The following is a 26,229-nucleotide window of genomic DNA, read 5'->3' on the forward strand; positions in this document are numbered from 1 at the left end:
AAGTCCAATTCTTCTTTGCAAGTGGGTTGGCTCCTGAAGACTCCAAGGGCTTGATGAACAGGATTCAACATGATGAAGGTTTCCAGGAGAACTCTCACCCATTACAACCACAAAAAAGAAACCCTTAACAAGGTGTTAAGGGCTTATAGAAATCAAGGTCCGAGTCTGGTAGCCTTGTCTCCTCCAAATTACATGAGCTCTGCAGCCTCTTGCTGCTTTGAGTCTCCACCCCTTACTGGGTCAACCCATTCTGAGCATGGGGGTTACACCAATATCACTTACAAAACCCTCCTTCCCATCAAAGGCTGTGATGGCATTTGCTCAATTCACTCCTGAGTGAAACAAAAGACATCAGCTCGTCTGAGTGCGTGCAAAGTGCGTTTCCTTCTTCAGTCATAGGAGAGGAAAAAGGAGGAAGAGGGGTTTCTGGCCACCCCATTTCAGTGTTGAAAAGGCCTTGTGCACAGCCCAGCCCTGTGAAAGGAGGAGACGGGGATACTGATTGATGGAGAACTGAGCCCCCCTCCTCACTTTCCCCCACCCCCAAAAGAGGGATGCTCATGCGGTTTCTGAAGTGTTGATTTATTCTTCCTTGAGGCACCAGCTTTCAAAAACAGGTCCCCTGGAGGCTGAGCTATCACCACTGGGTGTTCCCCAGAAATTTACAGCTCTCTTTTCTCCCTCCCGACTCTGTTTTTTCTGACATTAGCACGCAGCAGGGGGAGAAGATACAGCTTGGAAAACATTCAAGTGTGTGTGTGTGTGTGTTTTGCCTCGGGACTCCAGTGGTGGGCATGCTAAGGAAGGCGCTCTAAGTGTGCTCAGGCACTACACTTTTAATGATATATACAACTTGTTTTAATGATACATTTGAGCTGGTTTTAATGGCTTTTGAGATGAGGTGTTAATTTGGATGTTTTTAATTGCTTAGCCACCTCAGTGGCCCCCATGAGCGTAGAAAGGCAGGGTGAAAAAATCTTGTTCGTGAATGATAACAAATAAAAGAATCTCTATGACAGTGATGGCGAACCTTTTCGAGACCGAGTGCCGAAATTGCAACCCAAAACTCACTTATTTATCGCAAAGTGCCGACACGGCGATTTAACCTGAATACTGAGGTTTTAGTTTAGGAAAAATGGTTGGCTCCGAGGCATGCATTACTTAGGAGTAAGCTTGGTGGTAGTTGGTGGCTTTGCTTTGAAGCAACCGTGCAACTCTTCCAATGGGTGAATCACGACCCTGGGAGGGTTTACTCAGAAGCAAGCCCATTGCCAGCAACTGAGCTTACTCCCTGGTAAAGAATCGTGCTTTAGTTCTTCACATGAAAATCAGTGGGGTTTAACAGCGCTTAACAGGGTTACCTACACTACTTCTCCAAAACTAGGTCTTAGGTTTAATGCTAATAATTGAGCCCAGCGGCCCAGGCCAGCCTAGATGGGGGGGGGGGGCACTCTGTTTGCGAGTGCCCACAGAGAGGGCTCTGAGTGCCACCTCTGGCACCCGTGCCATAGGTTCGCCACCACTGCTCTATGTTATCAACTGGGGCTTGCCTGAAAATCTGGAACTTTGAACACAAAAGCTGCTTCATTCTGTGCCAGGCCGTGGCTCCACCCAGGTCAGCACTGCCCACACTGACAGCTGCATACTAAGGTCTTAGGTCAGGGGTGTCCAACTTTGGCGCTTCAGATGTTCATGGACTACAATTCCCATCAGCCCCAGCAGGGGCTGATGGGAATTGTAGTCCATGAACATCTGAAGCGCCAGAGTTGGACACCCCTGTTTTAGGTAGAGAAGAAGAAGAGTTTGGATTTATATCCCCCCTTTCTCTCCTGCAGGAGACTCAAAGGGGCTGACAATCTCCTTGCCCTTCCCCCCTCACAACAAACACCCTGTGAGGTGGGTGGGGCTGAGAGAGCTCCGACAAGCTGTGACTAGCCCAAGGTCACCCAGCTGGCGTGTGTGGGAGTGCGCGAAGCTGTAATCTGTTAGACTCCCAGATAAGCCTCCACAGCTCAGGCGGCAGAGCTGGGAATCAAACCCGGTTCCTCCAGATTAGATACACGAGCTCTTAACCTCCTATGCCACTGCTGCTTCTTTCTTAACATGAACTTTGTGGACTTGTGTTGACTGGAAATGCTGGGGATCAAACCTGGGACTTCCTGCATGCCCAACAGATGCTGTGCTGCTGAGCCACTGGACTAGCTGGACCTCAGAAACACAACCTGCAGTCCACGGCCGCCTCAGGCATGTGGGGTGGGGAAGCAGGGTGCTCGGGCCGGAGTGTGCAGTGCGGGAGACCCACGTGGTCAACAGACCCAGCCTGGAGCTAAGCATGAATGGAAGGAAATGCCAGGTTTTTGTCTCCGACTCGTCCCCCGCCAGGGGCTACAGGCTTTCGGGGAGGGGGGTGAGGAGAACACATTATAGTAGCAAAAAAAGAAGTGTGTTTTCTAAGCAAATAAAAGCCATTTCCACCCACCGCAATGGGCAGCTCCAGACACGGCTGTCCCCTGCGCTTCCTGCTCTTGAGAGCCCCGGCGGCAAGTTCTTCTCTGTCCATTTATTTATCTTTCCGGCAGCCATCTCCCACCCTTCTTGCCCAGAGCTCCTGGCCTGGCCTGGGGGTTTCCTCAAGTCACTAGGTGAGGCCCCGGCCAGGCTTAGATCTGCCCTGGTTGCCAATCCCTGGTTGGAAAATTCCTGGGGATTGGGGTGGGGGGAGCCTGAGGAAGGTTGTGGTAGCCGAGATCAAAACCAGGGGAAACTGGTGTGTGTGTGAGCCCACCACACTGTTTCTAAACGTCCACAATGTCTACTTGCCTGCTTCGCGCAACACCAAAACCCTCTCTGCAATTGTCACAAATGTTTACCATTTAGGCCCATGGTGGCGAACCTTTGGCACTCCAGATGTTATGGACTACAATTTGAGCAACCAATTGGCCATGCTGGCAGGGGCTGATGGGAATTGTAGTCCATAACATCTGGAGTGCCAAAGGTTCGCCACCACTGGTTAGGCAGTTGTTGCTTGCCTTTCAGTGATTTATTTACTTCATTTACAGGCCGTCTTTCTCCTCAATTAGGACTCAAAGCAGCTTACCTAGTTCCCTCTGCCCTTTTGTCCTCAACGGCAAACTTTTAAAGTGAATTTCCACGGGAGAGTGGGGATCTGGAGGTGTGTGTGTGAAATGTCATCAACAGGTTTCTGAACGCCGAGAGCCAGCGTGGTGTAGTGGTTAAGAGCAGTGGACTCTAAAACAGAGAACTGGGTGTGATTCCCCACTCCTCCACCTGAGCAGTGGACTCTTAACCAGGTGTGTTTCCGCACTCCCACATTCCTGCTGGGTGACCTTGGGCCAGTCACAGTCCTCTCAGCCTCACCTGCCTCACCAGGTGTCTGGGGTGGGGAGAGGAAGGGAAAGGAGCTTGTCAGCCACCTTGAGTCTCCTTACAGGACAGAAGGTGGGGTATAAATCCAAACTCTTCTTCTTCTGACTTTGGGCAACCCTATGAATTAATGACCTCCCAAACTTCCTCCCATTTACAGCCTGGCTCTGGTCTTGCAGACTGACTGTCATGACTTCCTTGACTGGAGATCTGTTTTTTTTCTTTTTCTTCCTCTTTTCCTGTTGCCTTCATTTCCCCCCTAGCATTTCTTTCATTTTCAGAGTTTTGTCTTCTACAAAAGTAGGATAGCCTCAGTTGATTTATCTTAGCTTCTAGGGAAAATTCCGAGTCTGACGTTCCCAAATATTGGTCTGATGCTCAAAAGGCTGGGAAGCACAGCTATGAAGGATCTAGAAAAGATTATTAAGAAAAGATTATTAAGATCAAGTTGGTTCTGGTGGGTTTTCCGGGCTGTGTGGCCATGGTCTGGTGGATCTTGTTCCTAACGTTTTATCTGCATCTGTGCCTGGCATCTTCAGAGGTGTATCTGTTGTAACAGACTTCCCTCTGTGATGCACCTCTGAAGATGCCAGCCACAGATGCAGGTGAAATGTTAGAAAAAAGATCCACCAGACCACGGTCACACAGTCCGGAGAATCCACCAAAACCAGTTGAATCCCGCCGTGAAAGCCTTCAACAATACAAGATCAAGTTAATTCATGCCATAATATTCCAATCCCCATAATATTTATGGGTGTGAAACATGGGCAATGAAGAAATCTGACAGGCAGACAATAGCTTTCTTTGAAATATGGTGTTGGAGAAGAATTAGGAACACCCTGGACTGCCAAAAAGACAAATCAGTAGGGTCTAGACCAAATCAAGCCTGAACTGTCCTTAGAAGCTAAAATGACTAAATTGAGGCTCCTGTACTTTGGTCACATTGTGTGAAGAAAAAACTCACTGGAAGAAGACAATCGTGCTAGGAAAAGTTGAAGGCAGCCGGCAGAGAGGAAGACCCGGCATGAGACAGATTGACTCTGTACGGGAAGCCACAACTCTCTTGCAAGACCTGAGAAACTGTTCAGGATAGGATGTTTTGGAGAACGTTGATTCGGAGGGTTGCCATCAGTCAGAAGCAACTTGACAGCACTTCCCACACGCACACACGCACGCACATACACAGAGTCTGACAATCTAACACTACATCATACTGGCTTTCAGTGACTGAAAAGGCTCAAGGCAGGTTGCAAAGGTAGTCAACGTTGAATACAAAATCATCCAAGGCACGATATCTTCAGGGACTGGTCTGCCAAAGAACACGGCGCATCTGCCAAGGAAACGCTGAGGCTAGCGGAGGAATCTAGGGTAATCCATGCAAGCAGCACAATCTTACTACCTAACCCACTGCGTGGACCTACAAGGTATGTATTTGGGGGAAAGCGGTCTTTCTGGATGAACGGCTTATTATTCCTGATCTGCTTTTTAAGGAATCCCAGACTGGAATTCTGGGATTGACTAGTTCCGTGGTGGTGAACCTTTGGCACTCCAGATGTTATGGACTACAATTCCCATCACCCCCGATTGGCCATGCTGGCAGGGGCTGATGGGAATTGTACTCCATAACATCTGGAGTGCCAAAGGTTCACCACCACTGGACTAGGTTCTCTTGAAAATCAGGGCCCAACAAGCGGTAGTCCTCAAGTTGTGAACATTGTTAAGATTATCCACATGCATCTTGCAGCAAAAACAGGAAAATCTCAAGGTTACTCGAACCACTAACCAGATGCTTCTGCAGACTAGAAGCCACTCTGTCGATGCATGCTAGAAAGAAAACTTTGCAGCCTCCTTGGGTGCCCCAAGACTCTGGTTCACTTTTGCTGAAAGGCCCATTCAGGAAATATTACCAGAAAACACTGCATCACTCAAATTAGACTGGGGAAGGCAGGCGGGACATAGAACAGCAAGCCAAGGGTGAGGTCATGTCAAAAGGTTCAGGAAATGGATCCATTATTACACACCAAACAGGAAGCAATGAGCCCAGACCTTGGCAACACCGGGATTTTGGGGGGAGGGGCAGACAGGCAAGGAGGACTGGAAGGATTGTGGGGGGGGAAAGAAAACACGGGTTAGGTCGGCAGGACGCAGTCTTTTCTTCCTAATAGACCTTAGATTAGAATTCAGACTTCATCAGTTTTCGTCAGCATGGCCAATTGGCCATGCTGGTAGGGCTGATGGGAATTGTAGTTCCTGAACATCTGGAGAGCCGCAAGAGGTTCCTACTCCTGCTTCTCTATACCGGGGAGTGAGAACCTGTGGCTCTCCAGATGTTCAGGAACTACAATTCCCATCAGCCTCTGTCAGCATGGCCAATTGGCCATGGTAAGCTGATAGAGGCTGGATTCCTGAGCATCTGAGCTGCTGGGACTACTCTACTCTCTTTCTCAACTAAAGGTGACAGGAAATTTGTGAGTTAATCCACCATTTCCTGCACCTTCTTTTTTCTAGAATGTTCCGCTTGGGTCCCAGTGCTTACCTAGTTCTGCCACCAAGGCAGTAGGACCCAAGTGGAACATTCTAGAAAAAAAGAAGGTGCAGGAAATGGTGGATTAATTCATCAATCTCCTGCCATCTCTTGGTGAGAAAGAGCATTAGTTAAGCATGATAACCTACGTTTAGTTATTTTAGTTCTTATGACCAATTCTGAACCAACGTTTTCCAAATCCTAATCTGATGTTCAGAAGGAGATTGTGGCTGGGAAAGGCAGCTATGAAGGAGCTAGAGAAGATTCTTACTTGAACGATGTGTCACTGGCAACCAAAATCAAGTTAATTCATGACGTAGTTTTCCCTATTACTGTGTATGACTCAGTAGAATGTACTTGTTGTGCTCCCGGGGGGCCTTTTATTTACTATGAATATATCAATACTGCTGGCCACATTATTTAATGACTACTGGTATTCTGTGTCTACCAATTGAGCTTAGGAACTGAAGATTTATGTTTCAGCTCACTGTGTATTTTTTCCTAACTAGTAGTATCATTTATCCCATGCTAGATTTGGAAATCTGTAACACTTTACAATCAGCCCACTTCTTAATATGTCGGGAAACAGTTCTTTTAGAAACCAACCTAAGACCCCTGATAACCAAACCCAAGCAAGTGCGGAGGACTTCTAAAAAGATGTTGCAGTCTCATTATCAGGTGTCACTTTTTATATGAACTAAAAAAGTAAGCACTTGTGGATTGTAGCTTTTGGTGATCATGTTTGGGCTTTATATTGATAAGAGCTGGAATTACAAACATAACTCATGGGAACAACTTGTATGTGTATATATTTGATGCATTCTAGTTTTTAAATTGATAAATGTTTTATTGTAATTTACAATGCCAATAAAGGCTTTACTACTACTGAAGACTTAGGCAGAGTTTTGAAGATTCAACCCTAACACAGGGCAGACTGCCCGGTTCAGGCACCTCCACCACCCATTTCTCTCTCTTTTTTTGGCAATAAAGGGAAACCGTCGCTGCCACATAACCTGCGCTTAGAAAGCAAGCAGAAGGAATGGCTGCATCCTTGAAGACTCACATCCTGTTTAGAACATAAACACTGCTCTCTCTCCCCCGCCCCCAGCTGTTTATTCCTTTCCTCCTTTCTGCTACAACCACCACAGACAGCCTGGAAATGCATTTTCTTTGGGAAAGGGAGAGGAGAAGGGGGGGCGCGTGGGAAAGATCTGGATTCAGTTCCTGTCGGGAAATGTCTTTTTCCCCCTTGCATTCTTTCTAAAAAGAATAAGGTAGGGAAGGGAAGAAACAGCAGCCAATAATGTGTCCTGGCAATCCTGAAATAAATGGGGAGCCTGTAAGAAAAATGGGTATTCATGAGTCACCAGGCGGTGGTGGAGGAAAATGCCATCAAGTGCAGGTGCTTCATGGCTACCCTGCAGGGCTTTTAAGGTTACGTGATGGTCAGAGGTGGTTTTGCCATTGCCTGCCTCGGAGTAGCAACCCGGGACTTCCAGGAAGGGGTGTGTGTGTGCGCATGCGTGAGTGTTTCCCACCCAGGGCCAACCCTGCTTAGCTTCTGAGATCTGGCTAGCCTGGCCCACCCAGGTCAAGGAAAGAGATGTTGATCTTGGAATTTCTTTGTGGTCTCCTACCCAAATAGTAACCTGGGCCAATCCTCTTTCGCTTCCAAGATCTGGCTAGCCTGGGCCACTTGGCACTTGTTGCTTCAGGAAGCTGCAAAAGGCAGGAGGCAGAATTTGTGGGTAAACCGCACTTCCAACAAGTGAATTATGCTAAACCACACTTAAACCACACTTCCAACATGTGAATTATTTACAATTACTATTCACTTGGTCCTCAGGATAGACACAAATACACACACACACACACAGCTGGTGCCCATTTCATAGATGGGAAAACTTAACACAAGGGACTTCTTTATGGGCAGAAATGAAAAGATTTCAACCCCACCGTCTGAAGGGATTTAGGGCAACATGTGTCTCGGCCCTGGGAAAGGAGGGAAACTTGACGTGGCCTCATGCTGGAGACCGTGGGGAGCCGCCACTGGGCAGAGGCAGCAGCCAGCAAGAAACCACACTCTGCCCACGCATCCCCTGCAAGTGTGGGCCCTCAGCCACGTTTGGGAAAGGGAAATGCACGCTTGCACACATGGAAATGTCCTGGCCAGCCCCAACCTTTTGGAGTCTGTGCTGCCACACCCAGCTCTCAGCCACGCTCCTGGATAGGGGAACAGGGCAGAATGGGTCCCTGCAGTACAAGAGGGTGCTCTTGAATGCCAGATTTTAATATAACCCCCCCCCCCATTCACAAAGCTGCATGCCCTGCCACTGAAAAACAGACCCCCACACTCAAGAGTAGGAAAAGAATACTGCCTGGTTTAAGAGAAGCCAAGAACATCAGAAGATGTATTGTCGAAGGCTTTCACGGCCGGAATCACTGGGGTGCTGTGTGGTTTCCGGGCTGAAGGCGAAACAGATGCAGGCGAAACGTCAGGAGAGAATGCTGCTAGAACACGGCCATGCAGCCTGGAAACCACACAGCACCCCAACATCAGAAGAGCCCTGCTGGATCAGACCAGGGAGGCCCATCCAGTTGAGCCTCCTGCCTTGCATAGTGGCCAGCCAGGTCCTCTGAAGGTCCAACAACGGGGCAGAAAGGCCGAGCCCCTCCCTGATGTTATATCCTTTCACTGGGATTCAGAGGTTGACTACCTCTGATTGTGGAGGTTCCCCTCAGTCACCCACTGATAGACCGCTCCTCTGTGAATCTGCAACCTCCTTTTAAAGCCATCTATGCCTGTGGCCTTCACTAAATCCTCTGGCAGCAAATACCACGTTTCAAACACTCGCTATGTAAAGAAGTATTTCCTTTTGTCTGTCCCATCAGGTTCACGGGATGCCTTCAAGTTCCACGAGCGTTTGGGGAGAGAGAAAAAGTTACTTGTCCACTCTCTCCGCCCTGCATAGCGCTCCTCTCGACAAAGGTTCCTTCTCCTCCCCTCCCGGTCTTCCAGCTGGCCGACTTTCCTGTTGACATCCGACTTGACTCTGGACACAGGATGAAGGCCAGCAGGCGCTCCCTGCACCAACGTGCGGGGGGAGGGGGGAGGAATGAAGGGGGGAGCTCCGTTTTAACTCACGGATGCGCTGGAAATGCCAGTTTTTGCCAACGCAGCTTTTCACCCCCCCACCCCCTAAATCCTGCCATTTCTCTCTTCACTCCCTCCCCTTTGCCACTTGCACAAAAACAGGGGTCAACTCTGCAGACGCCACTGCTAGAAAGAGGGCCATTTATTTCAGAGTATGTCCAACATTTGTTTTCGTTTGCGTCCAACAGAAGAGCAGTGTGACCTGGAGTCTGAAGGGGACATGATGCGGATGTGGGCAAGCCCAATCTCGGAGCAGCACCCCTCCCCTCCCCCTTTCTTTGGCCCGGCTCCAAAGGGAAGTGGTCCGGCAGGCTGTCCTTGATCCTCTTCTGGCGGGGCTCTCTTTCCAGAGGGCTTGGGAAAGGGCTGGGTTCTGAACGCAGCTCTCTCGGCCTCTGCAGGGCTGGGGCAGCTGTAGGGCCAGCTCTGGTGGCCCTGGTTTGGGTTGCCTTTGGCCAGAGTCCATGAGCTCCCTGCCTTACTGGCTTCTGCAGAGGACAGGGTCCACGCCAGGAAAGGGTCCGGAGCAGCCAAGAAGTCTGTTACGGAGGGTGAGGTTGGACCGGAGGCTGCCTGCATCACTGTTGCTTGGAGCGAGGCCACAGCCGGCTGGTCAAGGAGCCCAAGAAGAGCTGCTGCTTCTTCTGCTGGGAGAGGTCCGAGAGACGCTGCTGCTCCTCCTGGGAAACAGGCACACGGAGGACCCGGCATCATCCACGGGCCCACTCAGCCCTTGCTCTCCCCCTGCCCAGCCCAGCCACATCCCTCCACGTGCCTGGAGAGCCCCAAAGCAGCTGAGCAGGAGACTCTGACCCCACTGCTGGGACTTCTGAGGCAGAACTTGGGAAACCCCCAGTGCTGGGCTAACAACTCTTGGGCTTGGCTGCCATTTGATCTTTGTAAAGACGGCCCCCTGCCTTGAGCTAGGGTGGATGAGGCAACACTAACCGCTACATGTCCAGGCAGCCTGTTTTGACTCCTGTTCTTGCCAAAAACTGGCAAGGCAACTTCAGGGAAGCCATGATGGTCCTAGCCCAGGGGTGTCCAACTCTGGGGCTTCAGGTGTTCACGGACTACAATTGCCATGCCAGCAGGGGCTGAAGGGAATGGTAGTCCATGAACATCTGAAGCCCCAGAGTTGGACACCCCTGGGCTAGCCTTTCCAACAACTGGGACAGCACGGGCCGACTTGGCGGAGCTGTTGCAATCACTGCTGCAACAATACACAGGAAACTCCTCAAGCCGCACCAAACACCACGCAGTGTTAAGGAATACTGAAGATTCAAAGTTCGGGTCTTTTCCCTGTTCCTGGTCCGATGCCTGCCTCTCCGTTCCCTCCAGAGCTCAGTCTCTGCAAAGAGCTCAGTCTCTGCAAGAGCTCAGTCTCTGCAAGAGCTCAGTCTCTGCAAGAATCCCCTGTGCCCAGTGATGCCCCTTACATGGGCCAGGAAAACCAGTCCTGCCTAGACAGCCCAGCGTTCTGACCCTACCCAGGGGTGGCTTCTTACAGCAGCACTGCCGGGGAATCTGCTCCAGTCTGCCCCCTAGCCCTCCCGCCCCCCAGGTCTCCCATTAGGAGGGACCAGAAGCGCATACTTACCTGCTCCAGCTGGGACTGCCTGCGCTTAAATGCCTCCAGCGGGTCCTCTTCCATAGAGTAGTTCTCCAGCACCGACCGGACGTCATCCACCCCACTCAAGGCAATGGCTGTTGGTTAAAGAAGAGGGACGCGTTCAGGACTGGTGGCCTGCCAAACAGCACAAGCCCTTTTGCAGATCAGGGCCACGTTCAATAACAAGACTCTGTATTCAGATGATTTCTCTATTCTGAAACAGCACCAGGGAAAAGCATTTGGGCTTCTGTTGCCATTACGAAAGGATAAGCGCCTGAACACCTTCCATTGTGCCCACATCTTGCCCCTCCTCATCACACAACATCACCCCTGAACACCAGTCTCTAAGGGGAGTTGGGCTACCCCCAGTCCCACGGTCCAGAGACAGTGCAGCCTTCCCTTTCGTCAAAGCGACCCACGCTGCCTTCCCAGGGATGTGGAGGGCAACAGCAAGCAGGCACCTAATAAGCAGATTGGGCTTTGCTTGGGAAATGGAACTACAGCAAAAACAGGCAAGGAGGAGGGAGACGGGAAAGGGGATCCCACGTCCTGCCCGGGAGACATGGCATGATTGAACCAGAACAGGGAACGAGTTGTGATTCCAGCAGGTCTCCGGTCACCAGCTGGAAGTTGGCAACCCCAAGGATGCTCTGGATTTTAGAATGCTGCCGTGGCAAGAAAATATGCCCAAGAGGCAGGACTGAAGGCACTGAAACTGTTGCTGCAAATCGGGTAATGCCTGCAATCCTGGGTTATTGGCTTTTTCGTGCTTCAGTCATGGGGAGGAACAAGGAGTTGCAGAGAACCCGCCTTCAATCTCCCCAGCCCTGCCCTGCGCCAGCTTAGGGGAGCTTCTCTCAATTCCCCTTTGGTTGTCCTCTGAGATTTCACCTGTCTGCACCTGCTCAAGCTTGCTTATTAATTAATCAATCACTGAGATTTGTATACCGCCCTACCCTCAAAGGGCTCTGGACAGCATAAAAAAATAAGAACTAGAAACTTGCTGCGTTTACAAACGGAGACAGAAGGCACCCCAGGAGTCTGACCCCGCGTCTGCGTAATGTGACTGGGGAGACGCACTGTGCGGCCCATCAATGCCACGCAGCCTTCTGTATGGAGCTGCCAGGATATGGATCCTACAATGCCCCCGTGGGCTGCCCAACCCCACCCCATCCCCCGGCCCTCTCTCCTTACTCTTCAAGAAGGCAGCGAGGTCAAACAGTGTCCGGTCGTCAGAGTTCCCGTCCCACTTCTTCAGCCCCAAACCGTTGAAGGGCTGCAGGCGGAAAGCCTCCTTCTTGCAGTCCACCACCACCACCTTGGCAGGCTCCCTGTTCAAGCAGGAGATGTCCTGAGGAGAGAAGGAGGATGCCCAGAGGCAGGCGAGAGAGGATGACAGCTGCAGAGGAGACCGGTGCACTGCAGCCAAAGGAGATCCCTTTCCCGGGCCATTTTTGCCCGCTTGTTGGGTTGAGGCTTATCTCTGGGGACCACGTCACCGGATTCCCTCAAGCAAACATAAAACCCCTTTTAAAAACCAGCAGCAAAGCAGACTTGCAATCAAACGGCTATTTAAGCCTCCTTGTGTTCTGAAGGCAGCTCAGATTTACTTGGGGGTAGCGTTGGCCACAGCATGCACCCCCCTGCTCCCCCCCTAATTCCACTGCATCTTGGCTAGTGGAATCTAGTAATCTGAGCTCAACGTACAAACATTCCTTACCCCTTAAAACAAAAATAGTTTTCAAAATACAAAGTGGACTGCAGTAGCCAGTACTGCAGGACTGGCAAAGTCCTTGTTATTTGTTTTATTTAAAACTGGTTTTTTTCCCTTTGTGGAACTCAACACAGTTTCCAACAGAAATAAAACGACTGCCCAAAATTACCATAAAAATAAATAAATAAAACAACAATAAAAACACATTAGAACCACAAATTTTAAAAAAACCTCCAGTTAGGACTGCAAATTGATAATAACTAAATTATTCAAATGGAGTTCCAAATAATACTGTCTTCAACTGCCTCCTGAAGATTGAAAGTGAGGGAGCCAGTCAGGTACACGACCCTGGGGAGGGCATTCCATACTTATGGGGCTGCCACTGAAAAGTCTCTCTTCTCATGTGCGCGCGCACGGACGCACGCACGCACGCACGCACACACACACACACAGAGCTGACAGACGGCCTTTCTGGTGACAGCCTCACAATCACAGAACAACCACAACACCACTGTAGCCTTAAGCTTGTTTCTTCCTTTGCCTCAGTGGGGAGAAACTTCACTTCTACAATCTATCAGCAGAGGGAGCAAGCTCTGTCGTGTGCCTGCTGCAGCACAAAACAAGTTTAGATGAAGAAATAACAAGCATTAACAAATAATAACAGCCACTTCAAGCATTTAAGAATTTATCTCAGTGTATCCACGGCCAACTCACAGATCGGTTCAGCTTTTGGAAATGCCTTCCCCTAGAGTCTTGGTGTAAATCAACAGGTGCCAAACCCACTGAAAGCTTTCTCTTGCAAGTTGTCTTGCTATATCAAAAGACTTGCAAGTTAGGGAGGAAAAAAAAAATCACACGGGAGCGCACACACACACACACACACACTTAGCGGGTCAATTATAGTAGTAACATTGCAGAGCAGCCGGAAAGTTCCCCAAAGGAGGGGAGCACCCCTTCCCCCCCCCCCCCATTTTGTTTAACACACACACACAAAAGACCTGCCATCAATCAGGACACAGAGCCAGCAAGCTTGGGCCATTGAGAGAAAAAGACACCCTACTGGCTCCAGGGCAGCAGATGGGAGGTGAAGACAGGCAGAAGGCTCACAGCAAAGACATCCAGCCTCTATTGTAGAGGGCAGACGCAGGGAACTCAGATTGCGGAACAGGAGGAGATGCGCATCTGGTGTTCCAGCTCCTCGCACACCACAGCAGGCCACACGTTCTGTGCAGCTGCAGAGATGCACAGGCATTGTTGCCAGGTGGCTCTGATACCCATGAGATGCCCTCAGCAAGGAAGCACCCGGGGGGGGGGGACCAACAGTCCCCCCAAAAGGCCCATTGGTTGTGCAGGGACCATGATGCCTTGGGAAAGTGTCTTCCCCGTCCCCAACTAGCCCCTTCTTTTGACTACTGACTTGGAAGAACTGGACTGACTCCTAAGAAAGTGCCCATGAGATTGAGGGCAACCCTGTTTCCCAGAATGCCAGGTCTGAATGATGTGAATCGTGATCTTGGGAAATGCACCCCCCCCCCCCCAACATTTCAATTCTGCCTTCCCTCCTAGCATTCAAGGCAACTTCTGAGTCCCAGTGCCAGGAGATAACGTCAGGGGTGATGGGTTCAAGGGGCAGGAAAAGAGATTCTACCTAAACATTAGGAAGAACTCCCTAATGTTCAGGGCTGTTCGACAGTGGAATGCACTCCCTCGGAGTGTGGTGGAGTCTCCTTCTTTGGAGGTTTTTAAAGAGAGGCTGGATGGCCGTCTGACAGTGCTCTGGTTATGCGTTCCTGCATTGCAGGGGGTTGACCTTGATGGCCCTTGGGGTCTCTTCCAACTCTGTGATTCTATGGCAGGGGTAGGGAACCTGCGGCTCTCCAGATGTTCAGGAACTACAATTCCCATCAGCCCCTACCAGCATGGCCAAATGGCCATGCTGACAGAGGCTGATGGGAATTGTAGTTCCTGAACATCTGGAGAGCCGCAGGTTCCCTACCCCTGTTCTATGGGAAGGCCTGGACCTCTATGTCCTGTTTGTGGGCCCTCTAGGGCAGTGGTGGCGAACCTTTGGTACTCCAGATGTTATGGACTACAACTCCCATCAGCCCCTGCCAGCATGGCCAATTGGCCATGCTGGCAGGGGTTGATGGGAGTTGTAGTCCATAACATCTGGAGTACCAAAGGTTCGCTGCCACGGCGTCTAGAGCAACACCAGGATGTTGGGTTAGACCATTGATGAGATCCAGCAGGGTTCTTTTGATGTTCTAACACACAATTTGAGAGGGGGAGGGAGCCATCTCCCACTGAGGCACTGACCAGACCTACACCTGTTTCCTTTTAGCCAAGACTCCTCTCTGAATATGAATATGAGATGGAGGAGAATGCCAGTAAAGCATCTGAGTTGCACTGAAGGTGAAAAAAAGCACGAGGAAATTCAGGAGCCATCCTTTGCGATGTTTGTGGCCTTGCAGAATCAAACAAATGTCCAGTGGGGCACCTTAAAGATTAACGAAGTCTGCTGTGATTGGATCTTTTGCAAGTCGCACCTCCCTTCCTTGGGTTTTGCTGTCACAGACTAACACAGCTTCCCCTTTGCAAGCACAGAACCAGACCCCAGATTCCACGGGTTGTCTGTGGCTATTCACAAAGATCCTGCAGATGCAACTGCAGGAGGTGCTTTTACACATACAAAGCAGATGCGGCAGGCTCTCCCAATGCTCTCGGCACAGTGTCAATAGGCCAAGAAGAAGAAGAAGAAGAGTTTGGATTCATATCCCCCCTTTCTCTCCTGTAGGACACCCAAAGGGGCTTACAATCTCCTTGCCCTTCCCCCTCACAACAAACACCCTGTGAGGTAGGTGGGGCTGAGAGAGCTCCGAGAAGCTGTGACTAGCCCAAGGTCACCCAGCTGGCGGTGTAGGAGCACAGGCTAATCTGAATTCCCCAGATAAGCCTCCACAGCTCAGGCGGCAGAGCTGGGAATCAAACCCGGTTCCTCCAGATTAGATACACAAGCTCTTAACCTCCTACGCCACTGATGCTTTAGAAGTTTTAGATGCCTGAGAAGGAGATCCTCACAGGGCCCACAGCAAAAGCAGGAAAAGGGCCAGTGCCTGTGCAGCCCAAAGCGACAGGCAGAAGACAGTGTGAGTTGTGCCACCCCCCTTTTAAAGCCACCCTTTCCTGCAGGCGTGCCCACCAAGAGAGCTGCTCAAGAGGATTCAATGGGTGCACTCGATCAGAGAAGGAAAAACAGAAAGAGGTACGACATTTGGCTGGTATATCTTCCACCCCACTGATATTTTAATTGGTACAGAATGGCTGAAAGTTATGATCCCCTGCCCATCTTACTTACCTGGACTCACAACAGGGACCAGAACAGGGACCAGATAGTAACCAAGAACCTACACAGCCACCCAGTGATACTAAATGTGACTGGTGTAGCTGGTTTGATTTTATACACAGTTCAAAGGCACTGGATGACACTCAGACCGCTTCTGGCCAACACTGGTTACCAGTCATTCTAGAGCCCCCAATCAATACCTTCACGTGGTGCCCATCCATGTAACGGGTGGCATCGCGGAGAAAAGCCGGTAGGAGATGAATCCATGAGGGTCTACACTGTCAATGAGGGGAAAGCAGTCTGGAACAGAAGAGGAGGAACAGAGTTACGCATGGCCCTTACCCGTGGCTTGTTCCTAAGGCCTTTTCAGACACCCACAGGAGGCTATGACATGAGAAGACGTGAAGGAGCTTCCTTCAAAGGCCTTAGGTGGGGAGCAGAACAAAACTCAAGCCCAGCAGCACTGCAAAGTCCTACAAAACTCAAGCCCAGGCACAAGCTCACCTGGCCAGAGGCCTGACTAAAGCTGACACCCTGGAAAATGTTCACCACCTTTATGCTGCCACTGACTTGCTCCTTGTGTGCTCCTTAAATGCTGCAGATCTTAAATGCCTCTCACAGCCCTTGGGGTGTTGAGGTCAGAGTGTCTGCCTGACCAGGGCCAGAGAGACCCAGGTCCAAATCTTTGCTCAGCCATGACATTCACTGGGTCACCTTGGGCCAGTCACTCATAGCCTGAACTACCTCAAAGGGCCGTTGTGTTGATAAAACTGGGGTGGGGAAGAGGGGGAGACGCCTTTACACAGACAGGATGGGGTGTTCCATAAACAGTGCCACTGGGGCAGTAGGGTTGCAGAGCCAATCAGAAATCTTAAACACAGAAGTGAATAAAGCATAAAGCATAACAGGACAACTTTAAACTGTGCACAAATTCAATAGTAGGATCCACAGTTCCTTATAATTTTATCCAAATAACTTTGCTACCCAGATAAATATTTGCTACCCAGATAAATACAATCATTAGACAGAGATTTATTTATTTATTTATTATTTAAATTTTTTATACCGCCTCATCCCCAGGGCCCCAGATGCAGGAATGACGCGACACAGGAGAGACAGGCCAAGTCCTGCAAACGGCAAAGCCTGATAACCGCTTGTACTCATGCATCCCTCTGCCTGGTCCCCACCTCAAGGAATGGTCTGCCTGAAGAGCTCCAGGAAGATTCCACTCTCCTGGCTTGGTCACAAGCCACGCAAGATGGAATTATTCAAGAGGGCTTTTGCACGGTTAAAACAGGACTGAACTGCAAAGAACTGGTCAGAAAGCTGCACTAGTCAGGGGCGGGACTGCTGGCCTACATGGCTGCCAATCGCTGGACGGCTGCTCCAGACCAGGTAGTTTCTGTCGTGTCCAAAAGCTCCTGCTTTGCTTCAGCTGTTTGAGACATGCCTGCTCACTTTCAGATTTCTACATAATCCACCTTGAGTCTCAGCAAGCAAGGTGGGACTATAAATCTGTACTAACTCCTTGACTTCTGTTGAAACTCTTGAACATGTCTTGTTTATCTGCCCCAAATACTCTTTGCTGTTCTTTAACGGTCCTCTAAACCCAACTATCCTGCGACTTCTGAACAGTCCTGATCCTCACACTCTGGAGAAGACTGCTCAGTACTTATTACAGGACCTGGCCCTATGAGATTATTTTTGTTGTTGTATAAACAAACAAACAAATGCAGCCTCGAGGTGAATACTTATACTACTTTCAAAATGAGCTCTGCTGCTTTGGCAATATCTCCAACTGGAGGAACGCCATAAACTGAATGATTCAGGGGGGCTTCTCTACAAAGGCAGCACAGAACAAAATAATTCACAAAGTTACTTGGATAAATTATGAGGAACTGTGGATCCTACTATGGAATTTGTGCACAGTTTAAAGTTGTCCTGTTACGCTTTATGCTTTATTCACTTCTCTGTTTAAGATTTCTGATTGGCTCTGCAACCCTACTGCCCCAGTGGCACTGTTTATGGAACACCCCATCCTGTCTGTGTAATTCACCTTCAATCCCCGTGAGAAAGACAGAGTAAAAATAGAGCTTTCGCTGCTGAAGATCCCTCTAGTGTGGTGTGCGGCTAAGAAGGGGCTCTTGGCTAGCCCAAGACAAGGAGAAGGAGGTCGTAAAGTGGTGAAGTGAAGGGTCACAAATTAGCCCACACTGGGCTGGATCCTTCCAATCCACTCCACAGAGCCATCTCCCGACATGGTTATTTTGGTTTCTATCCCACTCTTTCCTGACAAAGGAAGACTCAGGGAGGTCAACAGCATATTTGCATAATACATATAAAACAAACAAAAAGCTATACATCAAAATTTACATAGTTTAAAACCTAACTTGCTAAGATGGCACAGACAGTAAAAAATCCTTCTTAAATTGTACTGTCAAAGGCTTTCACGGCTGGAATCACTGGGGTATTGTGGGGTTTCCAGGCTGTATGGCCGTATTTCAGCAGCATTTTCTCCTGACATTTTGCCTGCCTCTATGGCTGGCATCTTCAAGGAGAAAATGCTACTGAACACGGCTATACAGCACTGAAAACCCACAACACTTTCTTAATTTGTTATTCAACATGCTGTCTTCTGCTTATGAGTTCCGCAGACTTCTCGCATCAGGGGAACTACTCCCAGGCATGGAACGGAACTGCCAGGTCTGGCTCCAGGATCCCCTTCTGCCATTGGCAAAGTTGGCTGTTTCCGGCAAGGAATTGGCGCTGCCCTGGGTATGGTTTTTAGCGCGATCACAAAATTGCTGGAGAAGAACAAACAAGCCAGGCAGGCGTGCCTGCAGCTTCCAGAGCGGCTCCTTGTCTCCTATCCTCCCCATGGACAGACCCACTCGAATTAGCACAGTAATAGCCCTGATGCCAAAGGCTGAAAGGAGAGCTGCTGACCCATACAGATGCAAAATGAGTCGTGGCACGCTCCCCTTGGGGACTCCCCGCTCCACTCAAGCTGAAAAGGGGCAGGGAGGAGGGCTCACCCAGCAGGCACAAAGCAGGCAGGCAGGCAGGCCTCTCTACCCAACAGCCCCGTGCCCCATGATCCTCCGCCTTGGATGCAACGGCCTCCTGGGCTCTTTTCAAGCCCCTGCCAGGCACTGATGGGTGCTGTGGCATTCTGATCATCCTCCTAACACGCAGGGCCTGAAATTAGGCACTTGGCACAACATTCAGGGTCTTTCTAATAAAATCTCCACTTTGCCGTAAAAACAAAGTAAGGTTCTAGCCTTCATAGTTCTGGGAGAGGCACCTGAACATACCTGCTAACCAGAACGCTCAGCTAAACAGAATTCCCAGCACATGGACACATCTACTCTGGCAGGTCATCCCTGTTGATTCGTTCACTTTATTTATACCCGCCTTTCTCCTGAAGCAGCTTCCCTCGTTCTCCTCTCCTCCACTATATCCTCACAACAAACCTGTGAGGTACGCTTTGGCTGCAAGCATGTGACTGGCTCAAGATCACTCAGTGAGCTTTCACAGCAGAGCAATGATTCAAACCCAGGCCTTCCAGATCCTAGTGATCCTTAACAGATCCTTAACAGACCAGGTGATCGGGAGCAACAGCCGTAGAAGGCCATTGCGCTCACATCCTGCATGTGAGCTCCCAAAGGCACCTGGTGGGCCACTGTGAGGTAGCAGAGAGCTGGACTAGATGGACTCTGGTCTGATCCAGCTGGCTTGTTCTTATGTTCTAGTCCGCATGCTGACCACTCCACCACGTGGCATGACTCATCCAGGACCCAGGATCCTGTGCAAAGTCCAGCCACCGGTATTTGGCCCCCTCTTGACCTCTTCGCTCCCTTTCATGTCCTTGAGCAGCAACAAGATGCAACAGTTCTGGCGTAATCAGCACCCTCTGCCTCCTCCTGCCACCCATCTGCCCCTGGGAACTCTGCCTCAAGCTCCTGCTCAAGCTCCGCCTCCACAGTGAGACCAGGTGCCCCCAGCAAAAACAGCAGGATCCACAACTGGCAAGGGCACAGACGCACTGCACGCACGGGCATGCCCGCCTCAGACGTAAAGATGACGATTTCGTAGAGCTGATTGCCAACTGCTGGAACAGGTTGTCGATGCCGGGCCTCTTCTTGAAGCGCCAGCCGGTCACGAGCTGAGGACCAAAACAGGGAGCCAGAGGGAGTGAGGAGACACAAAGAAAGAGCGCAGGGAAGAAGCGTTATTCCTCCCCACAGCTGACTGGCCTGAGGGTCAGTGGGGCAGGAAAGCTTTGCTCTCCTCAGGGAGAACAGGCAAAGGCCGACATCCAGAACCACAAACCCCTCACCACCAGCCCATTTGGACTCAGAGCCATCCATCCTCCTACCCTGCAAAAGACACCAACATACAGGATTGGACGCTCAGGATTGGATCTCACTGGCCTCCTCAGCATCACAAACCATAATCCAGTTTGTCTGTCTCTTGGGGTGGAAGCAACATCAGGTGGTGATCCCATACAGGTTTCAAGAGACTATTTGGGGGTGGTTTGCCATTGCCTGCCTCCTGGTGGTCTCCCCATCCGCATACTAACCAGGACTGCCCCTCCTTGGTTTCGGAGGTCAGGCTAGCCTGGGCTGTCCAGGTCAGGGTTGTCTCTCCTTTACTAAGCACCCAGTAACCAGCTAGTCATTCCTGGGACTGGGAGGCATCTCTGTTTAAACCATAAGCTGTGCAGATCTACCACACCGCTTCCCACATTTAGCCATCAGCTTCCACCACCACATACCTGAACCAATCCAGCCCAGGACGCCTGCTGATGTCACACAAGCTGCTACAAAAGAACCAAAAGAACCAGAGTTTACTCTCTTGGCCCAACAGACACATACCGACCATTCCGGGTGAAGGAGCACGTCGGTGAGTTCAATGACCAGGGTGTAAGGGGGCTGATAGTAGGGCTCTTTCAGGGATCCGAGCAGCTTGGGACTGGTGGGCTCTATGATCATCTGCAAAAAGAAGAAGAAGAAGAAGAAGAAGAAGAAGAAGAAGAAGAAGAAGAAGAAGAAGAAGAAGAAAAAGGAAAAAGAAAAAGAAGATAGAAAAAGAAGATAGAAGAAGAAGAAGAAGAAGAAGAAGAAGAAGAAGAAGAAGAAGAAGAAGAAGAAGAAGAAGAAGAGTTGGATTTATATCCCCCCTTTCTCAACTCAAAGGGGCTTACAAATTCCTTTCCCTTCCCCACAACAAACACCCTGTGAGGTGGGTTCGACTGAGAAGCTCCGAAGAACTGTGACTAACCCAAGGTCACCCAGCTAGTATGTGCTGGAGTGCACAAGCTAATCTAGTTCACCAGATAAGCTTCCACAGCTCAAGTGACAGCGGGAATCAAACCCAGTTCTCTGGATTAGAGTGCACCTTCTGTTTCTAACCACTACACCATGCTGGCTCTCCAGCTAGGTGTAAAAGACAGCTGCACTGCAACTACTGGAAGGCAGGAACACGAGGCAGAGGTGAGGAAGTGGGAGGAGAGATCAACTCAGTGGCTACTAGCCACATGGGGATCAAAGGCAACCTTCATGTTCAGAGAGGCAAGTCAACTCCTCCGAATCCCAGTGGAGCCCTTCCAGGGGAAGGCCATCAGTCTCTATGCTCCCATTGGCTCTTCTAGGAGTAAATGGTTGGGTCTTTTGCATTGAGACAGGATGCTGGACTAAATGGTATGTTCCACTGGCTCTTATGATACATGTGGCAAAAGCTCCAGGCCCTGTTAAAACAGCAAGCTACAAAGATGAGCAATTAATCAAAAAAATGTATAGTATATGATTAGAATTAGAGCTGGAAGAGGAGGTCGTAAAGGACTACGTGGTCAAATGGGCTCAGGATTTGGGGCCACCCAATATTATTTAGAGGATTGGGAGAGGACCTGGAACACAGGTTTAAAAAATTTACGCAGAGTAATTATATAAAAGAAATTTTTATATAAAATCAGATATAGGTGGTATATTACTACGATTCCCAAATAGCTAAAATTACTTAAGAAACTCCTGCGCTTTGTTGGAAATGTAATTCTGATAATGGCTCTTTTTTTTCACTTCAATGGTGGGCTTGTAAAAGAACTCAAGAGGTTCCTGGACATTAACTTCATAGAGGTACAGAATATGCTTAAAATAAAAATGAAGTGTTCCCATGAATTATATTTGCTGGGGATGTGTAATAGCATTAAGGATATGGGTAATAAAGAAAAACGTCTCCAGCACTTTAGCAGCAGCAGCTAGAATAGTTCTGGCAAAGAATTGGAAAAGTCCAACTATTCCGTCAATATTCTGACTGGAACATGAAGATGCTAGAATTGGTTAGTTATCGCTTTGCCAGGACAGGATGTGTTAGGAAGAAAATTACAACACTAAAAGTCAATGGGGAACAATGGAAAAGCTATTTAAACAAGAAATAACCATATCCAAAGCATAATATTTAGTTAAGTTAGTTGCAAACTAAAAATAGAGCACGCGACAGAAGGAAGTTCTATTAAAGTAAATATTGGATATAATTGTGAAGTTTATTGTTATAATACATTCCTCTTTCTTTAGACATTTCTTTGGAATTTTTTTTTAATTTGGATGTTTGATTAACTTTCAGTAATTACTAGCTTATGTGAGACAAGGACGATTTATAATGAGATAAGGATGCACTAGTCATGTATAAGTAATAAACTAACTTCTGTATTTTTTGACTGGTTTGTATCACTTCTTACTCTTTTTTTCTTTAATAAAGCACTTAAAAAATCAAAAAAAAAAAAATAGCAAGCTACTTCAGGATTTCATGTTAACTGAGAAATGCCAAAGTGTGACTTTGGAAAATGCTTAGGAAACCCAGGAAGCAGTAGTTCTTACATATGTAAGTCAAAGCCACTGGGGCCTTAGGAGCAATTCATTTGCCAGCATGCATGGCAACAATACAAGACTGACTTGGGAGAGAGGAGTCAGAATGCTCAGCCATCCCCTGGCTGTGGGTTCCCAGGCTCTCAGGCAGGGAGGGGTCTTTCCTGGCATAGGAGACTTTTTTAGTGAGCATAGGCTTTTATAGTTGAAGATGCCCAGGTCAGGACCCAGGACTTTTCCCCTGCAAAGAATGTGTGCGCCATATCATTAACCCTCTTCTTGCCTCTTCCCTCTTCCCAAGAGCTCACAGTAAAAGCACCTCCATTCTCAAGGAGATACTCTACCTACCACTCAGCCATGGCCCCTCCTCAACAACATGGACAAAGTTCTTGGGTTATTGCCTGTGGCTTGCAGAGCACAAAACTGAAGGCCCCGTTATGGCACACACGGCAGAATCGATGACAATATTGTTGCTGCTCATGCAGCTTTTTAGCATTGCACAATGCAGAGAGTTAAGAACAAATGCCAAAAAAACAAGTCTTTATTTAAATTCGAGTTGGATTTTTTCTCATCTAGGCCTGCTAGGATCTCCAAGAAACCCAGCGGATTTAATTAATTTGGGCCTCAACAGATATTTCTGCCTGGCTGGAGTGAAGCTGGGGCAATATTGTATTACCAAGTTGGCTTTAAAAAAGAAAACAAAATGTGAACTAGCAAAGCAGGACAGGATCTTTTTGCTAACAGCCCCCCAAACCTTTGGGTGGCAAAGCTTTGCTTTCAGCCAGCTCCACGAAGCTGCCACACAGACACAAAACTTCAGGTGCCTGTGCTTGTCTATCTTGGAGAGGGTCTGTTTTGAGAGGACGTCTCCCTCCCCTAATCTGTGCTTTGCTGGGGAGGGGTGCTCCTGCAGGAGACAACCGCAGGTGCTTTGCATTAACACGGTGGAATTATCGGGAAGCTCTCCGCTGAAGCAAAACAGCTTGTGCTGCCAAGGGCAGAGCGTCAGGCTTGTGAGAGTTTATCACCCCTGACAGCTGGCCATCGGATCTCGAGAGTGCACAGCAGCACTAACACAAGGCTACCGTGCATGGGCAAAGTTAGGCGAAGCTGCTTTCGCCCCACACAGCACACCACCACAAAGGCATCAGCCATGCGAAAGTGGCTAAGGACAACAATAACAACAAGCACTTTTCACTGGCCAGAAAACCAGCCGTCTAGTATGTGCTGATTGTTCGTTCAGGCCTATCTCGGGGCAACTAGACAACCTAGCTCAGCTGCTTTGCCTCTCTCCAATTCCTAAAGAGCCGCTTCTTTAAAAGCCTGGTCTGATCTTCAGAAGCTTCATTTTTATAAGTCTGGCTTTTTAAAAAAGGGAGAAGAAAAGCTCAAAGTGGTTCCCCAAATCCTTAATAAGCAGCTGCACCTACAACCCTAAAAACATGGCGTAATTCCTCCTTTCAGCTAGCTTTACTGAGAGACTGCTGGCACCCCTGAATCCCAGAGACTCTCACTGCCCACATACAAAACCTCCTCGGGTCTTCCTCCCACATGGCTGCCCTGAAATGGGAGAAGCCTACTCTTTAAACAAAGAGAGAGGGAAAGAGAAAGCGAGGAAGGGGCGGGCGGGCGGGCGGGTGGGGGGGCACAAGTTGGCAAACAGCGCTTTGGGGCTCTTTTAGTTTGGAGAGAGGAGATGTCTGAGGGGAATATACCAGCTATTGAAGCATATAAAATTATGCATGGGTAGAAAATGTTAACAGAGAGAAATTTTTCTCTCTCTTCTCACAATACTGGAACCAGGGGCATCTATTGGAAATGCTGGGGAAGAATTAGGACTAATAAACGGAAACATTTCTTCACGCGAAAGTGTATGGACTGGTGTTTTTTTGGAATATGCTGCCACAGGAGGTGGCGATGGCCACCTAGCCTTCGGATAGCTTTAAAAAGGGCTTGGACAGATTTTATGGAGGAGAAGTCGATCTATGGCTACTTCAATCTTGATCCTCCTAGGATCTGAGATTGCAAAATGCCTTTAGCAGACCAGGTGCTCAGAAGGAGCAGCAGCAGCAGCAGGCCATTGCTTTCACATCCTGCATGTGAGCTCCCAAAGGCACCTGGTGGGCCACTGGCGAGGAGCAGGAGTGCTGGACTAGATGGACTTCTGGTCTGATCCAGCAGGCTAGTTTTACAGCAAGACTGATTTTTCATCACTTCAGCAGCGTAAGAGGTCACCTTGTGGAAACACCGCATCTAGCTGATTCCAATACACACTGCTTTCATGCCTGACTGGAGCATCGCCTTGGCACACTGGTGCACACGCCATGCTATTCCTTTCTTCAGGAGAATCAGGAAGAAATTTGGAAAGCCTTTTAGCACCAAGAGCGGTGGGAAAAGCAACTCACCTGCCTGTAATCTTTGAAGTACTTGTATGCCCTTCGCAGTTGTTGTATCACCACTGGATCTGAAAGTCAATGAAGAGAGCGGGTCACTTGGGCTAGCATCAAACGCCAGTGGGTATAAGAATGCAGACAGGCTTTGGGGCCGGCTGTGCCAGATGCCGAAACATAAAGGATGATGTGTTGTCGAAGGCTTTCATGGCCGGAATCACTGGAGTGCTGTGTGGTTTCCGGGCTGTATGGCTGTGTTCTAGCAGCATTCTCTCCTGACGTTTCGCCTGCATCTGTGGCTGGCATCTTCAGATGGCCTCACCTATTGACCTCACAGTATATATACTCAACTTGCTTTCCTTTCCTACATCAGATCCTCTGAAGATGCCAGCCACAGATGCAGGCGAAACGACAGGAGAGAATGCTGCTAGAACACGGCCAGACAGCCCGGAAACCACACAGCACTCCATAAAGGATGATGTTTTTCTGCCAAAAAGGCAATGACATGTCTCAGTCTTAAAAAGCACAAGACATTTAAGCCATTTTAATTTCCAAAGGACAGATGCTAAATTCAAATCCAGCAGCACCGTAGAAACCAACCAGATTTGAGGTGGGGCAAAAGCTTTTGATAACCAAAGCTCCCTCCATCAGCTTTGACTCTGGAAATCTTGTTGGTCTCTAAAAAATGGCTGGACTCGAATCTAGGTCTTCGACTGCAGACCAACACGACTACCATGTGGGGTTTAGGAACTGTAACTCTGTGAAGGGCCAAACCAAGGAGTTTCACCTTCTCCTCCAAATCAACAAGGATCCTCTCCAGCAAGGGGGGTGGGGGGTGGGGAGGAGAATTGTTCCAGTTAAACTTGCTTCAAACTAGTTTGTCCTCTTACACATCCTTGTGCCTTAAAATCAGGAGGGATTTTTTTTCTTTAAAGACAGAAACAACGATGGCAACATTTGTTTTAATACTACATCAGACAGAACACAGAAGTGTGATTAAAGATCAAAAGCATACATGCAAACAGGTATTAAGTGAAGGGGAGGGGGGGAGGTTGGCAGCTCCACCGCAGCTATTCCACCCCCACCCACCCCCATCTGATGCAGCCTGAACACATGCAGAGCCCTCCACGGCCCTTCCAAAAGAATACTAATGGATTCTTCAATTACCAGCTTGCTTAAGCAGAGGTCAGACTGAAGAAGAAAGAGCGTGTGAGCGAGACCAGGGTCCCCCACGCCAGTCCTGTT

At 49.1% G+C, this 26,229-nt stretch overlaps 1 protein-coding gene across 1 annotated transcript in view; it reads right to left on the reverse strand.

The window, feature by feature from the left end:
• Window positions 1-9,186: 9,186 nt before the first annotated feature.
• The window catches only part of LOC125435751 (mitochondrial import inner membrane translocase subunit TIM50-like), a 46,210-nt gene continuing 29,167 nt past the window's right edge, over window positions 9,187-26,229 (reverse strand). Inside the window, 9 exon segments of the mRNA XM_048502123.1 lie at window positions 9,187-9,742; window positions 10,663-10,769; window positions 11,869-12,025; window positions 15,932-15,970; window positions 15,973-16,031; window positions 19,783-19,831; window positions 19,834-19,896; window positions 20,609-20,725; window positions 25,000-25,058. Coding sequence (XP_048358080.1) covers window positions 9,641-9,742; window positions 10,663-10,769; window positions 11,869-12,025; window positions 15,932-15,970; window positions 15,973-16,031; window positions 19,783-19,831; window positions 19,834-19,896; window positions 20,609-20,725; window positions 25,000-25,058 — 752 coding nt within the window. The 3' untranslated portion in view covers window positions 9,187-9,640.

This window comes from Sphaerodactylus townsendi, linkage group LG06 (genome assembly GCF_021028975.2).
Source record: "Sphaerodactylus townsendi isolate TG3544 linkage group LG06, MPM_Stown_v2.3, whole genome shotgun sequence".
In the NCBI taxonomy this organism is placed as follows: domain Eukaryota; kingdom Metazoa; phylum Chordata; class Lepidosauria; order Squamata; family Sphaerodactylidae; genus Sphaerodactylus; species Sphaerodactylus townsendi.